Source organism: Nyctereutes procyonoides, unplaced genomic scaffold (genome assembly GCF_905146905.1).
Source record: "Nyctereutes procyonoides isolate TBG_1078 unplaced genomic scaffold, NYPRO_anot_genome, whole genome shotgun sequence".
NCBI lineage: Eukaryota > Metazoa > Chordata > Mammalia > Carnivora > Canidae > Nyctereutes > Nyctereutes procyonoides.
Window position 1 is genome coordinate 57,485,330 of NW_026575140.1, and position 15,001 is coordinate 57,500,330.

At 53.9% G+C, this 15,001-nt stretch overlaps 1 protein-coding gene across 3 annotated transcripts; it reads left to right on the forward strand.

Annotated features, from left to right (window-relative positions):
• Positions 1–1,596: 1,596 nt before the first annotated feature.
• On the forward strand, positions 1,597–14,394 carry LOC129497431 (asialoglycoprotein receptor 2-like). 3 transcript variants are annotated; one of them, XM_055306305.1, is made up of 10 exons: positions 1,597–1,677; positions 2,562–2,743; positions 3,033–3,215; positions 7,967–8,086; positions 8,294–8,389; positions 8,807–8,878; positions 9,007–9,093; positions 9,181–9,326; positions 13,041–13,147; positions 13,377–14,393. In XM_055306305.1, the coding sequence occupies exons 3-10, from the start codon at positions 3,092–3,094 to the stop codon at positions 13,531–13,533; spliced, it is 909 nt and encodes a 302-aa protein (XP_055162280.1). In that variant the 5' UTR covers positions 1,597–1,677; positions 2,562–2,743; positions 3,033–3,091; the 3' UTR covers positions 13,534–14,393. The 3 variants fall into 3 exon arrangements, with proteins under 3 accessions (XP_055162280.1, XP_055162281.1, XP_055162282.1); XM_055306306.1 differs by lacking the exon at positions 1,597–1,677 and adding an exon at positions 2,310–2,421; XM_055306307.1 differs by lacking the exons at positions 1,597–1,677; positions 2,562–2,743 and adding an exon at positions 7,695–7,776 and having other exon boundaries at positions 3,139–3,215; positions 13,377–14,394.
• Positions 14,395–15,001: the final 607 nt, after the last annotated feature.

Below are 15,001 nucleotides of genomic sequence, written 5' to 3' on the forward strand. Positions count from 1 at the left end.
GGATCCCAAGTGTGAGAATTTTCTGTGATGACCCAGTGCTTTCATTGTTGGGTAGGGCTCAAAGAGAACTTCTTACGTGGGTCTTCATGGGATCATGATGGGAACCATGAGTGTGGTGTTAATTGTGGTTATTGGCGGTTGGCAACCTCTTAGGGTTCATTACTAGGGAACTGGGTAAATAAAGCACAATCAACTCCAATCCATGCCACCCTGGGGTTCATAGCAACAAGCCAGATTGTACAAATAGCAACACGGACAGATCTTAAACACGTATTGTTGGACGAAGAAGGTCAGGAACAAAAAGATTCATAAAAGTTCCATTTATGTATATAGCAGAGAGACACATAGACTCCAGCACGTATTTTACAAAGGTTCCCATTGAGGCATACTCTTTGGGTCACCTATGGATGCAAAACACACCAACCTCAACTTCTGTGGCTTGAAACAAAGGAGTACTTGTTATGTCTTAAGGTTCAATGGGGCTGGAAATTTGGGTAGGGTGAGGCCAGGTGGTCCACGTCATATTGGCCAGGGTTACACACGTGGGGGCATTCAGCTGTTGGCTGTGCTGGGCTGGAAGCTCCTGGAAGGCTTTGTTGACACGTCTTCAGGCCTCCGTGCTCCTCTGTGTGGTCATTCTCTCTCTGTCTCTCTATCTCTCTGTCTCAATCTCCAAATCATGTCTTACTTCCCCACCTCCAGTCCAGGCCTCTCTATAGCAGGAGAGCTGGACTTCCCTAAAGCATGGAGGCTGGCGTCCAAGGCTGAAAACTGAAACTTCCAGGTCTCTGAAGGCTGAGCCCAAAACTGGGCTCACTTCTAGCACTTTCTACTGGCCACAGCAAGCAATGCAGGTAGCTCAGATTCAAGGGGAAGGGAAACAGACTCTGGCTCTTCAGGCGCCGGCCTGGCCGGTGTGACTTGCATGCATGGCAAGGGAAGAAGCTGACTGCCACCGTCTTTGGAGACTGTTTGCCCTTGGAGAGTAGAATTGGTTTGGGGGAACAGGATAGAGGAGGGAAAGTAGGAGGGGAGGTTGGAGGAAGGTGGGGCGTCCATGAACTCAGAAATACGACTAACCTGACTTTCTGTGCCTGAGGTCCCCCACCACCTAAAAAAGAAAGAAAGAAAGAAAGAAAGAAAGAAAGAAAGAAAGAAAGAAAGAAAGAAAACCCTACCTAAACCAGTATCAACCAAATAAAACAGGATTCCATAACCCAAATCAGAAAAACCCAATAGAAAAGTGACAAGACCATATGACACCTTCAGAAATAGTCCAAGGACATGTCAACTTTTGGTAAAAATTAAGATGCTGAGTTTCAAACAGGGAGAAAAGAGGCAAGGGATGTCTCTCGTGTTCCCTGTCCTTTCTCACCAGGTTGGGGGTGGGCAGTGGTGGTTGAATCCAGAAACTTGGAGTCAATCCAGTTGAGGTGTGTGGCCAATGAGAAAACCCCTCTCCTGTCCCGATTCCCGGATGTCAGTTGGTCAACTTTGGCATGGAGTAGATAATGCACTTGGTCAGCTCTTTTTTTTTTAAGATTTTATTTATTTATTCATGTGAGACACAAAGATAGGGCCAGAGACACAGGCAGAGGGAGAAGCAGGCTCCCTGTGGGGAGCTCGATGCGGGACTTGATTCCAAGACCCCAGGATCATGCCCTCAGCCGAAGGCAGGTACTCAGCTGCTGCGCCACCCAGGTGCCCCCATCATCCAGGTGCCCCATCACCCGGGTGCCTCATCACCTTGGTGCCCCCATCACCTGGGTGCCCCATTACCCAGGTGCCCCCATAACCCGGGTGCCCCCATCACCCAGGCACCCCATCACCCGGGTGCCATCAACCGGGCGCCCCATCACCCAGGCACCCCATCACCTGGGTGCCCCATTACTCAAACTTTTCCACAGGACTGTGAAGACCTCTGTCTTATGGCCTGACTCTCCCCCTCTTTCCCCTGATTTGCTTCTCTCTGCCCAGGGAAGGTCACTTACTCTTCCTGAGGGCCCATTCCCTCCCCTGGGCAGTGGGGGCCACAGAGGTGCCCACCACTGCGGGGGCCGTGTTGGGACAGTCACATGTAGATGACTTAGCACAGGTGAAGATGGGGCTTGGTGAGGTTCCATCCCTCTGCCCAGGGAGGGCCGCTTGCTGCCACCCGGTGCCCCTGCCCTTATGCCCTGGTCCTTGAGGGGCTTTATTCCCAGGAGAGGGAGGTGAACCAGCCCAGAGCTGGGGAGCCCGGATGCTGAGCCTGCACATTGGGCAAGACCAGAGAACCGGCCCCTGTGATATTTGGAGACACCAACAGTTCTGGGAACTCCTGGGACAGGAAGCGAAGGGGGGAGGGGCAGAGGGGAGCCCGGTGAACTGCACCCCAGCGCCCCGGACCGGACCCCTCCCAAACTTGCAGTGAGGAGCGAGGTAGCTGGCATGTGGGGGGTTATGGGGAACAGGCCAGGAGACCCCTTTCTCTGGGAGGAACAGACACAGTCATGTCCTCCACCCCCGCCACCCTTTGCCTGAGTTCCAACCCCATTTCCCCTTCTATTTACTGTCCAAAGTCCCAGGGGCAGCTGATGCCAGGTGAGAAGCACTCGGACACTCGGACACACGGGCTCGGGGTTCTCGCCCAGACCAGCCACTCCGGGTACCCCTGCCCCACTTCTTCTGGCTCTGGTGCCTACTTGTCCTGGGGCCTGGGCTGTGTGAGAGACCTGGGAGCCCGGCCCCCCTACTTTAATAGGTAACTAAGGTTGGGGAGGCAGGTGGCACTGGGGATATTTGGTGTGGAGGAGACCCTAGTTCAGGGGCAGCGGGGGCCGGAGGGAGGAGTGGGAGGTGGCTGAGTCCACAGGAGTGCGGGAGGCGGGCTTCTGGCCATGGCACTGCCAGCGAGCAGTCTCCCAGAAGGGACAGGACCCAGCCTTGTTTCAGCCCCACGCTCACCTCCAAGCTGAAACCCGACCCCAGGGGTAGCCTGGACCTGCTCCCACCCTCCATCCAACCCCATCATGGGCCTCTGCCGGCATTAGCCTCCAGCATTAGCCGAGAACCCAGCCTCAGCCGACCCAGCTCCTGCCCCGGACCCAGCATGGCCAAGGACTGTCAAGACATCCAGCAGCTGGACTCTGAGGACAGCGACCAGCAGCTGGGCGGAGGTGAGGGGCCGGGTCCTTGCGGGCATGGCCCCAGGAGAGAAGACCGGTTCTGTAGAAGTGAGTGTCTAGTTTCTGGGGTTTCATACCTCCTCCAAGTAGCTGCCGGTTGCTCTCTTGCTCTGGGGTATCTGTCACCTTCTCCCGTGACCAGGGACCAGACTTCTCTGGGTGTAGGGTGCCTGTCTCCACTGCTTGCCCGCTGACCTCACCTTCCTCTCTACCCCCGGGACCCCAGGAAAGGGTGTCTGCCCTAACTGGAATGCTGGAGACGGCTTCCTCCTCCTCCTCTCAACCTGAGCAGCATGCAAGCACATGTGTGCATGTGTGTGCATGTGTACATGTGTGCATGTGTGTGTGCACATGCACATTTCCTCCTAACCTGAGCAGTGTGTGTACGTGCGTGTGCCGTGTGCATGCGTGCCTGTGTGTGCCAGGAAAGCAGGTGCAGCCAGGAGAGTGTGTATGTGGGGGGGAGCTGGGGGCTGGGCACAGCACGATCTGGGCCCCCCACTCCGTTCCCCTAAGCTCTCAGCCTAGATCCTCCTCTAGCAGCTGCAAGGAGTGTGGTGATGGTGTTAGGCTCTTGGAGACAGGAGGCTCAGGGAGGGACCCTCATTCCCAGGGCTGGTGGACAGCAGGGGACCTGGTGCCCTTGCAGGATGGGGGGGTGGATGGGAGCTGATTAGGGCAAGGGCAGCAGGAGGGATAGGTGTTCCCACCACGGCTCCTCCTTTCCTGGTAGTGAGCTGGGCATGAGCAGGGACCACTCCCCATGAGATCTCCTGAGGGGGCACCGATTCCCAGTTTAAGCAGGAGGCTGGGGCAGAGCCTGGAGGTCTTGGATTTCACGGAGGAGGGCGCTCACCCCAAAAGGCCTGCTGGGCAGCAAGGCAGGAGACAGAGGCACACAGTGACACCCACACCCGTCACCTGCTTTCCCAGGACAGCTTGCACTCTTCTTCATGCTCTAGATGCCTAGTTTTCAGCCAGTTTGGAGATGTTTTGGCCACTCTTTCCTCAGCACCCATTTTCTGCCTCCCTCCCTGCTCTGCTCTCTTCTCCTTCAAGGACTATAATATTCGGGGTCCCACAGGTTCACTGATGGCCTCTGCGTTTTTTTAAAGTCTTTTCACTCCCGGTGTTTCTTTTTATATCGTTATTATTGCTGTGTCTCCAAGTTCACTGATCTTTATTTATGTCAAATCTTCTACTCATTCTACCCAGTGTATTTTCCATTTCAGACATTGTGGTTTTCATGCCTAGGAGTTCAACCTGGGATGTTTAAGTATCTTCCTTGACTTGTGCTCATGTCTGTGAACAGCACACAGTTATATTATCTGTTTTAATGTCCATGTCTGCTAATTCTAGCACCTGTGTCCATTCTGGGTCTGTTTGTTTTTTAAAGATTCTGTTTATTTATTAGGGAGAGGGAGAGAGAGAGAACGAGCAAGGGGAGAGGCAGGGGGAGGGGGAGTGAGAAGCAGGCTCTCTGTTGAGCAAGGAGCCAGACATGGGACTCGAACCCAGGACTCTGGGATCATGACCTGAGCTGAAGGCAGATGCCTCACCAAGTGAGCCATCCAGGTGCCCTGGGTCAGTTTCGATACATTTATTAACCTTATTATTATGAGTTGTGTTTTCCTACCTCATTGTATGCCTGGTAATCTTTGATTGTGGGCTAGACATTGTGAATTTTACCACATCGTGTGCTGGATATATTTCTATTCCTCTGCATAACCTTGAGTTTTCTTTTGGGGGTGCGGTTAAGCAACTTAGTCAATTTGATACTTTTGGGTTTTGCTTTTATGATTTTTTTTTAAAGAAAAAAACTTTATTTTTTAAGTTTATTTAACTTTTTAAGTAATCTCTACATCCAACGTGGGGCTTGAACTCATGATCCTGAGATCGAGAGTCACATGCTCTTCATCTGAGCCAGCCCCTATATTTGCAAGTTTTTTTTTTTTTTAAGTAGCCTCTACACCCAACACAGGGTTTGAACTCAAGACCCTGAGATCAAGACCTGATCTGAAATCAAGAGTCAGATGCTCGACCATCTGAGCCAGTCAGGTGCCCCTGCTTTTATGATATGTTGGGCGGGTCTGGAGCACTCCCGAGGCACCATCCCGGGGCCTGTTTGTGTGCTCAGGATGTTGCTAAGGTTTGGGGGGAGCTCTTTGCAGACCTCCCGGATTCTGTGGGCAGCTCTCTCCTCTCTGACCCTCGCACTCAGGGTCAGAGTCTGACCCAGACTCTCAATTTCATGTCCTCACCCCGGGGAGTCAGCCTGCTGGGCTTTGCTTGGATTTCCCCTCCCCACTGCCCAGCCTGAAAACTTTCCCTTTGCAGCAGCCAGAACCACTGGGCTCCTCTCGTTGTTTCCTGTCTCTCAGGGATCCTTGCCCTTTGTTGCTTGAGATCCAAGTGTCTTGAGAAAGGGTGGCTTCTCATAGTTGTCTTGGTCATTTCTGGTGGGGAGGGTGGATCTAGCCTCTGGCTTTCCACGTCCGGGAGACCTATGCTTTTACCTTCAAACTTGCCTGGCCCGCAGTTTGTGTGTTTTACTTCATTTTCTTCTCAGAACAATCCAATCTGGTAGCTACTCTTTTTACCCCCATTAAAAAAATATATTATTTATTTATTTGAGAGAGAGAGAGAGAAGAGAAAACATGAGCTGGGGAGGAGCAGAGGCAGAGGGACCCCCAATGTGGGACTCAATCTCAGGATCCCAGGGTCATGACCTGAGCCAAAGGGAGACACTTCACTGGCTGAGCCACCTAGGTGCCCCTTCTTACTCCCATAAAAAAAAATTGTCCTGCCTTCATCCCAGGGCATGATCCTAGTCCTGGGATCGAGTCCCACATTGGGCTCCCTGCATGGAGCCTGCTTCTCTCTCCACCTGTGTCGCTGCCTCTCTCTGTCTCTCATGAATAAATGAATGAAATCTTTAAAAAAGTTGTGATAAGAATACGTAATATGAGTTCTGCCCTCTTCACAAGTGACTCGGGGTGCCAACGCAGGTCGTGAGCTCCAGTACAGGTGCAATGTGGTGCCTGGAACTTATCCATTTTGTGTAACTGAAACTTTATAGCCCTTGAACAGCAGCTCCCCATTTCCCCAGACCCTGGTGACTACCATTCTACTCCTGATGTCTGTGAGTCTGGCTACCTTAGCTACCCCATGGAAATGGACACGAGGACGTTTGAGGCACCCGGAGGCCGAGTGACTTGTCTGAGACCTCGGAGCTAGTTGGTGGCACAGCAGGACTCAGCCACGGGTGGTCTGATCTCAGGCCTGCAGGCACCGATCGCTGAGCCAGCCCAGAATTGGGGTTCATAGATCACAGGTCAGGTTGGGAAGCAGGACAGGGGCCTCATGAGTAGACAGGGTTGGAGAGAGCAGCCGGACTGAGCCCTGGGGTCCTAGCTGGATGGGGATGACTGTGGTCAGCAAAAGCTTCTGTGTGGAGAGAAGCCCAGGCGATGGGAAGGGGTGTGAGGGGAAGGGGTGACAGGCACAGGGGACGCTGTACCCAGAGAGGGGAGCAGGCAGTGGAGGGGTCAAAGACATGGCCTGTGAATCAAGATGGGGTCCTGAGTGTGTCTGAAGTGGAGGATGGTGACAGTCATTGGTGTAAAGATCTCAGGAGGTCTGGGTGATCCCGCACAGGGAGTGCCCACTGCAGGATGGTGGCAGGAGGTACACTGGGCAGAGGACTCTGGGCCCCTGACTGACTGGCCCAGGATGGGATGAGGATATGGGAAAGTGGGATCTGAGGCAAAGAGGAAGCATCTTGTTTGCAGGTGGATAATGCAAACGCAGGAGCTTCAGTGGGGAGGGCACACTGGCCAGGGGCTGGGGGGTAGGGAGTCACCCAGCACCTGTGAAACTGCAGGTGTATTTGTGAATGTGTGACACTGTGTGTACGCGTGTGAAGATGTGTCAGTGTGTGCTACCACACATGAGAGTGTGTACGAGACAGTGTGTGTGTTAATGTGTGTGAGTGTGAGAGTGTTAATGAGAGTGTGTGCCCATCCTGGGTGTCAACGTCCCACTGCTGGTGGCCGGCCACATAACCCGGTCCCAAAGCGAGGGTGGCAGGGGCCAGTGGGGATGGGGACATGCGAGGGGCAACGAGTGTGCATGCAGCAATGTGCATGCCTCAGTGTGTGTGTGTGCACAGCGTGGAGTGTGAGAGCAAAGTGAGAAAAGCATGTGTGTGTGGGAGGTAGTCGGGGGTTCATTCTGGCTAAGGGCAGGGAGAGGCTTCTGCAAGGTGCTGAGGCTAGAGGGGAGAGGTCGCCAGGGAGCAGGGGTTCTGGTGGTTCCAGGGCGGGGGTGAGGATGGGAGCGGGGCATGGGGGGAGGGGGTGGTGGGATGCCACAGGACAGAGCTGAGAGGGCTGACCTGGGGAGTGGAAGGCCCAGGAATGAGGGGTTTGCTCTGGTGGGGACTTTCTGAGGGCCCAGGCATGGGTGGCAAGAACGCAGGGCCTGGCCTCTGGGTCCCGGGGTCCAAGCCCGGGGTTTTGCACACAGGTGATGTGACTACCGTGTGCCTTCATGTTGCACCCACCTGAGTTGCTGCTGTGTGTGCACATCTGCACGTGTTCACATGGGGGTGAGTGTGCAAATGTGTGCAATGCCTGACCCCTGGGGTCAAAGCCCAGCAACTCCCCCCACAGCTCACCCCCATCTACCCCCACCAGGGCTGCACTTCCTCAGACCTCTGTCTCCCCGATGCTTGCCCGTGTCCACTGTCCAGGTCCGCTGGTCCCCTTGCTCCTCCTCTGACACCCCATCTCCCGCAGGGTTGCCTCCCCACCGGCCCCTTCTGCTGCAGCGTCTCTGCTCTGGATTTCGCCTCAGTCTGCTTGTCCTAGGCTTCAACGTCCTGATGCTGGTGGTGATCTGTGTGATCGGGTCCCAACGTGAGGGTCGCGGGGTGCCGTGGGGGATGGGGTGGCGCCAGGGGCCTACGAGGGCTCTGAGAGCTCTGAGAGGGGCCAGAAAGAGGCAGCGCTGGGACAACCGTGGGGGCGGGTGATGGGGCGGAGCGGGGCACGTGGCTGGGCGTGGGCCGTCACTTGGGTCGCTGCCCTCTCCACTTTGTCCTGTTCTGCCTGCCTCCGGACAAGGAGCTCAGCTAGAAGAGGAGCTGCGGATCCTTAAAGAGAACTTCAGCCACTTCTCCTCAGGGGTCCTGATGGAGCTCGGTGTCCTCCTCTCCAATGGTGGGTGGGCGACTCCCCGCGGCTCATCCACACAGGGTTTGCTGGGCGCCCCAGGCTGGGTCTGCGGGGGGCGGGGGGGCAGCCGGGGAAGCTGGGCGAGGCTTCCAGGGATGCTGACCCCTGGGCGCAGGGGCTCGGAAGGATGGACAGGCAGGTGAGCATGGTGGGGGTCCGTGCCAGGTGGAGAGAACAGAACCTGTGAGGCCGGAGGGGACTGTGACCCCTTGCAGTGTGGCAGGGGCTGGGTGGGGAGGGGGCAGGTCTGTGCCTTGCAAAGTCACTGCGGGGGACTTGGGCAGGGGAGTCGGGGAGGCCAAGGGCGGAGGTCACGGGAGCACTGGAGCGAGGGTGGGTGAGGGTGGAGGGAGCTTCAAGAGGTCAAAGGGAGGAGGAAATGGTTAGGCTTTCCTTTTTCAGGGGGCGGTGCCAGTAGCCAGCTGACCTCTCTGGAAGCCAAGCTGGAGAAACAGCAGAGGGACGTGAAGGCAGGTCAGACACCCTCCCGAGAGTGCGTGCAGCCTGTGTGTGTGTGTGTGTGTGTGTGTGCGTGCGCGCGCGCGCGCGCGCGCGCGCGTCCCCAGCCAGCGCGCCGCATCACGCCCTCCCCGGTGCCCTAGATCACGCCACCCTGCTCCTGCACCTGAAGCACTTCCCCTCGGACTTGCGCATCCTAACGTGTCAGGTGGCGTTCTTCCAGAGCAACGGTAGGGACGGAGGGGAGTCCGCAGGCCTCGCGTGCCAGCATCCTCCGTGCACCTCATCTCCCCCCATCCCCTCCCCGCCCCCCGCAGGCACCGACTGCTGCCCCGTCAACTGGCTGGAGTACGAGGGCAGCTGCTACTGGTTCTCCCGCTCCGGGAAGACCTGGCCGGAGGCCGAGAAGTACTGCCAGCTGGAGAGCGCGCACCTGGTGGTCGTCAACTCCAGGGAGGAGCAGGTGAGACTAGACCCTTCCCAGGGTACAGCTGGGAGGCTGGTCCCGCTGCTTTATTTTTATTTGGGAACCAAAGGAAGGGTCCAGAAGCAGAAGTCCAGCACAGCCCTGGGAAGGCTGTGGTGAGACAGTCACTGATTCTAGGAGGTGGGGCATTACAGCCAGGAGCTGGGGGTGGGGGGTGGGCAGGTGAGCCGGTGACCAGCGACAGGTCAGGAGACAGGATCCAAGGGCCACGGGTTTGGCTGAAGAACACAGTGCAGACGCTCAGTCCCTTCTTGCTGGATGTGGGATGAGGGGGTCACTGGGTATAAGGGACCACGTGGGCAGGATTCCCAGGGACACACCTGCCGTGGGTGACTGGGTCCCTCCAGAGCATTCCAGGTCTCTCCTGCCCACTGCCCCCAACACCAGAGTTCACCATGGACAACCAAGCTGTTAGGGTAGGTAGTGGACTTTTTAAAAAACGAGGATATGACTGGTGATAATCACTGAGTCTTTGCTCTGTGCCAGGCACTTTCTTTTTTAAAAAAGATTTTATTTATTCACAAGAAGACACACACACAGAGAGGCAGAGACACAGGCAGAGGGAGAAGCAGGTTCCCTGCGGGGAGTCGGATGTAGGACTCAATCCCATAGTCCTGGGGTCACGCCCTGAGCGGAAGGCAGATGCTCAACCACTGAGCCACCCAGGTGCCCTATGTTTTTGATTTTTAAAAACTGATTAAGAGTCTTCTTTTAATAGATGTGTACCTCATTTACGTTTTTTTAAGATTTATTTATTTATTTATGAGAGAGAGAGAGAGAGAGAGAGAGAGGCAGAGACACAGGAGGAGGGAGAAGCAGGCTCCATGTCGGGAGCCCGACGTGGGACTCGATCCCGGGTCTCCAGGATTGCGCCCTGAGCCAAAGGCAGGCGCCAAACCGCTGCGCCTCCCAGGGATCCCTCCCTACTTTTTTTTTAATAGACACATTTAATCTCAAGCCTGTCTTCTTTTCTGTCAATGTCCTCCGTTTGTTTCCTCACATTTGTTGTGTGAGATCTATTCTTTTTTATTTTTTCCCCTATGGTATCTCCAACTAGGTGTCACTTATTTTGAGTTATACTAGTGATTACTGTGATAATCTTAAACAATGGGCTGAAATTGATTGGCTTCAAAAAAAAAATCAAAGATTTCATTTGACTTTCCATATGAAGAAGGAAACCAGCCCGCTGATTCTTCTTCAAATGTCTCCTCTTTTTGGAAGTAGGTTCCACACTCAATATGGCTTGAACCCTGGACCCTGAGATCTAGAGTTCCATGTTCTAGCGAGTGAGCCAGCCAAGTGCCCTGCCTCGTTCTTTTTTAAAAAATTGAAATATAATCAACATATAATGTTGTATACGTTTGAGGGATCCAATGTGCATAGTGCAATGTGATTGCTCCATAGCATCAGCTAACACCCTTAGCACGTCATATAATTATCACTTTTTTCTGGGGAGAGCAATGAAGATCTAGTCTCTTGGCAACTTTGAAGTTTCTAATGCCTCGTTCTTTCCTCTCCAAGACTCTGTAAGCGTTTTGCCTGAATAGTTGGAGTCTTTTCTGTCTTTGAATTTCATTAGCCTCATCCAGATATATCTTGCTGTTGCTCCTTCTCTCTGTATTTTGGCTCTGGGGCCAGGATCATCCTCTTAATTCGTACATTTTAGAGGTTTCCTAAATTCTTAAATATATATTTTAAAAGATTTTTGAAAAAAAATTTGAACATTTCTTTTTTTATTTTTTCTTTGAACTGTTTTTTCTTGTGTGTTCTCTTTCTTTCTCTGGAACGGGTCATCCAAACGTCCCTCTGTTGTCTGCTGGCCACAGCCATTGCCCTGTGTCAGGTGCTCCTGTCTTTTCCTTTCCTGAGCTGCGGTCCTGTTGTCAAGCTCATCCTTCACACCCCAGCCTCACCTTTCTGCTGAGTTCCTAGGCTCGTCCCCCGTGGCTCAAATCTTTCTCTTGGGTTTCTTCCCCTCACTTTACCATGGTGTCATCTTTCCTCTTGGAGGTCTTCTTTGATATTTTATATCATTCATCTCCTCTTTAATTTTTTTTCAAGATTTTATTTATTCATTTATGAGAGACACAGAGAGAGGCAGAGACACTGACAGAGGGAGAAGCAGGCTCCCTGCAGGGAGCCTGATTCGGGACTTGATCCCAGGACCCTGGGGTCACACCCTGAGTTGAAGACAGATACTCCACCACTGAGCCACCCAGGTGCCCTCACGTCAATTCTTAATATCAGAGTTCTTGCTTCTTCTTTGTCCTCCTCTTCATCTTCCTCCTCTCTACTTTTTGCATAAGTTCCATGATAATGCCCCCTCTGCCATGTTTATGAATGGACACCATTCTTTCTTGCCTGTTGTTTACCCAGGAATAGGGGAGATGAATTCTCCTGGACCATCTTCTCCAATCATCTGGCACTATTGATTCCTCCCCTCAGTCTTCAACACAGAGGGCTGGATATGGACAATTTGTGTTCCGTTCAGTTATTCAGCTTCTGGCCATGGCGGGAAGAGGGGATGGGGCAGCAGGTGGCAGCGAATAGAATACCTGGGCTCCAGCACTTTGCCTCCAGCTCTGTTAACTCCTGTGAATTTGTGAGGCAGCCCCGCAGCCTCTGAGCGCCTCTCCTCCAGCACAGAACATTGTCTGGTTTGCAGGATTCTGGAATTTGAGGGCACTGCCATACCTGTGCTCGCAGGGGGTGGTCTGGAATCATTACTGGGTATCTAGGAAGCGAATGGAATTAGGAAATTTCCCTCCAAATGGGATCGTAGACCCTCCACTCGCTGAGGGAAGAGTGAAGCGGGTATGTTAGTCCAGCTACCCCTCTGTTTCCTTCCTCCACACCTTCCCTCTGTCACCCTCCCAAACCATGGGGCTTAAGTCCCATCTGTAAAGAGAAGGCCACTGGCGGGGGGGGGGGGGCGGTGTCTGTTGACCTGGGGGGGTGTATGAGTCTGGGGGAGCTGTCTCAGGGCCAATTTCTCCCCAGTCCCTGCCCATATACCCCAAGCAGCCTCCTATTTCCAGCCCAGATCTTGGACCCCATGTAGCCAAGTTGGAATGGGGCTCTGGGGTGTGGGTCCAAGCTTGGAGGCTCCAGAGCCTGGCAAAACTCTAGAAGTGACAGCTATGTAGAGAAGCAGGAGCAGGCACCCATGCCCCTGAGAGGGGAGTGACACCGAGATCCTGAATGGGCATTGAGTTCCACAGGGGCAACAGGGGCAGGGGCCAGAGTCAGGATTCCAAGAATTTGAGGTGGTGGGCAGAGGACAGCAGAGGATGAGGGTTGTGGTGGCAGCTGTGAGCTGGGAATGAGGTGGGGCGTCGGGTCAGGGGGCAGCGGTCACAAACCCGGGCGGGCCCTGGACTTTCTGGGCTCTGCCGACTACTGTGAGTCCCCTGGTCTCACACGCGAAGTGTGAATCACCGGGATACCCAATTTAGAGAGCTTTCTAAGGATCGAATAAGATCATCTTTGTAAAGCACTTCGCATGAGTCTTAGCCCCGCAAAGTCCTCTAAACCCTAACTCCTGTTCCAGAAGAAAAAGCAGGAACAGTTGTGTAGGGAGCTGAGGCTTCAGCCTGGGGATGGATGGAGCTGGGCCTGGTGGAGGCAGCCACAGCTACTGTCTGCTCGAGCTTCAGAGGATTAGAACCTTCCTCCCCACCTGTCTTCCAGAAGTTCATCCTACAACACACGAACCCCTTCGATACCTGGATAGGTCTCACCGATAGTGACGGCTCCTGGAGATGGGTGGATGGCACGGATTATCAGCAGAGCTACAAGTAAGTGGCTCCCCCTCCGCTTTGTTAGTTTGGCCTGGGGACAGCCACCTGGTCTTTTGCCCCTGTCCCCGCCCATCCTTCCCTTGGGGCCCAAATTCCCCAAGCCTGTCCCTTCAAGGCTGCAGCATCCACTCCCGGGACCCTTCCTCCTCGGCTGTGCTCTTCTGAGGTGGGGGCTGAGGGTTGTGGGGGTAGGGGCCAGAGCTCTAGCAATACCCTGCCTTCCTAGGAACTGGGCGGCCACCCAGCCAGACGACTGGCAGGGCCACGAGGTGGGTGGAGGCGAAGACTGTGCTGAAGTCCGGGCCAACGGCCGCTGGAATGACAATTTCTGCAAGCAGGTGCAGCGCTGGGTGTGCGAGATGAGGCGGAACATGACGGGTTAGGAGCCCGCCCCCCGCCCTGCTCCCAGCTCTCCGCTGGGGGTTTCAAAGGAAGGAAAAACAGAGGTGGAGGGGGAGCTGTAAGATCTGGGACCCCCAGAGACACTGCAGTCCTGCCTCCTTTGGCAAGTCACTGTTCTGGTTATAATATGGAGCCCGCTCAGCAGGGTACGGAGAGAAGATGCAAGTACTTGGAATTGTGTGAACTGGTCGTTCAGGACTGGGAGATGTGGGGAGCAAAGGGGAGGGGGGTTCCTGAAGAGACACATTTAGTCCTTGACGGCTGCTCCTTGAGACTGATCCTGAGGGATACAGGTCAGGGAGGCTGGGGGTGGGGCTTGGAGCACAGATGCTCTGCTGGAGGCCGTGGGTGGGGGCAGAGGGCCTGGGGAACAACTCCCCCCACCCCTGTGGGATTTCCTGCAGAAGAGGCTTCAGGGAACAATGGTGCTCCCCCCAACCGTGGGGGCGATGGCCCCACTGCCCGGCCTGTGGAAAATGCTCACTAAGGGAAGGGGGGTCCAGGGTGCTGTGCCCTGTCTGCAGTGGGACCTCCTTTTCCGGACTCCTAACAGCACTGGGTGTCACGAGCCACCTCCATAGTGGCCACATTGCACCTTGTAAAATCATTCTGAAGCTGATAATAAGAGGCTCTTTAGGGGGATCCCTGGGTGGCTCCGCGGTTTAGCGCCTGCCTTTGGCCCGGGGTGTGATCCTGGAGTCCCGGGATCAAGTCCCACGTCGGGCTCCTGGCATGGAGCCTGTTTCTCCCTCCTCCTGTGTCTCTGCCTCTCTCTCTGTGTCTATCTCTATCATAAATAAATAAATAACTCTTTAAAAAAAATAAGAGGCTCTTTAGACAATTCAGATTTGTTGTTTTATTTTTACTACACAACCAGTACCTACTATTAGTAAAAAAAAATGTTTCTCTGTCTCACACGCACACGGGGATGCTCCTCATGCCTCCCACTTCTCCCAGAGTTAACTATCTCGTGGCCATTGGACTAGTCAGGGCTCTCCGAAGAACCAGCAGGGTGTGGATGTGTACGTAGGTGTGATTTATTAAAGAGATTTATTACCAGGAATAATACACGCAAACGGATATCTCTTTCTTGCACAACTTCTGTTTCCTCTGAAGTTAATAATTGTTTCACTTAAACATTTTTTTCTTCATACGCCTTGAACGAAATCATCCATTGCATATTGCAAAATTATCCTTGACTATAAAAGGCCTGAATCTAAATTTCTACACATGCTGACTGGTCATGTAACGAGGATCTCAGCTCTACTTCTTTCCTAGAGCCATAGGGGTGAATGCACATTTTATGGGGCCTGAAGCATACACAGTTTTGAGGAGCCCTCCTTAAAAATAACCTTATGGGGGCACCTGGGTGGCTCCTTTGGTGAAGCATCTGACTCTTGGTTTTGGCTCAGGTCATGACCTTAGGGTGTGGGATTGCATCAGGCTCTG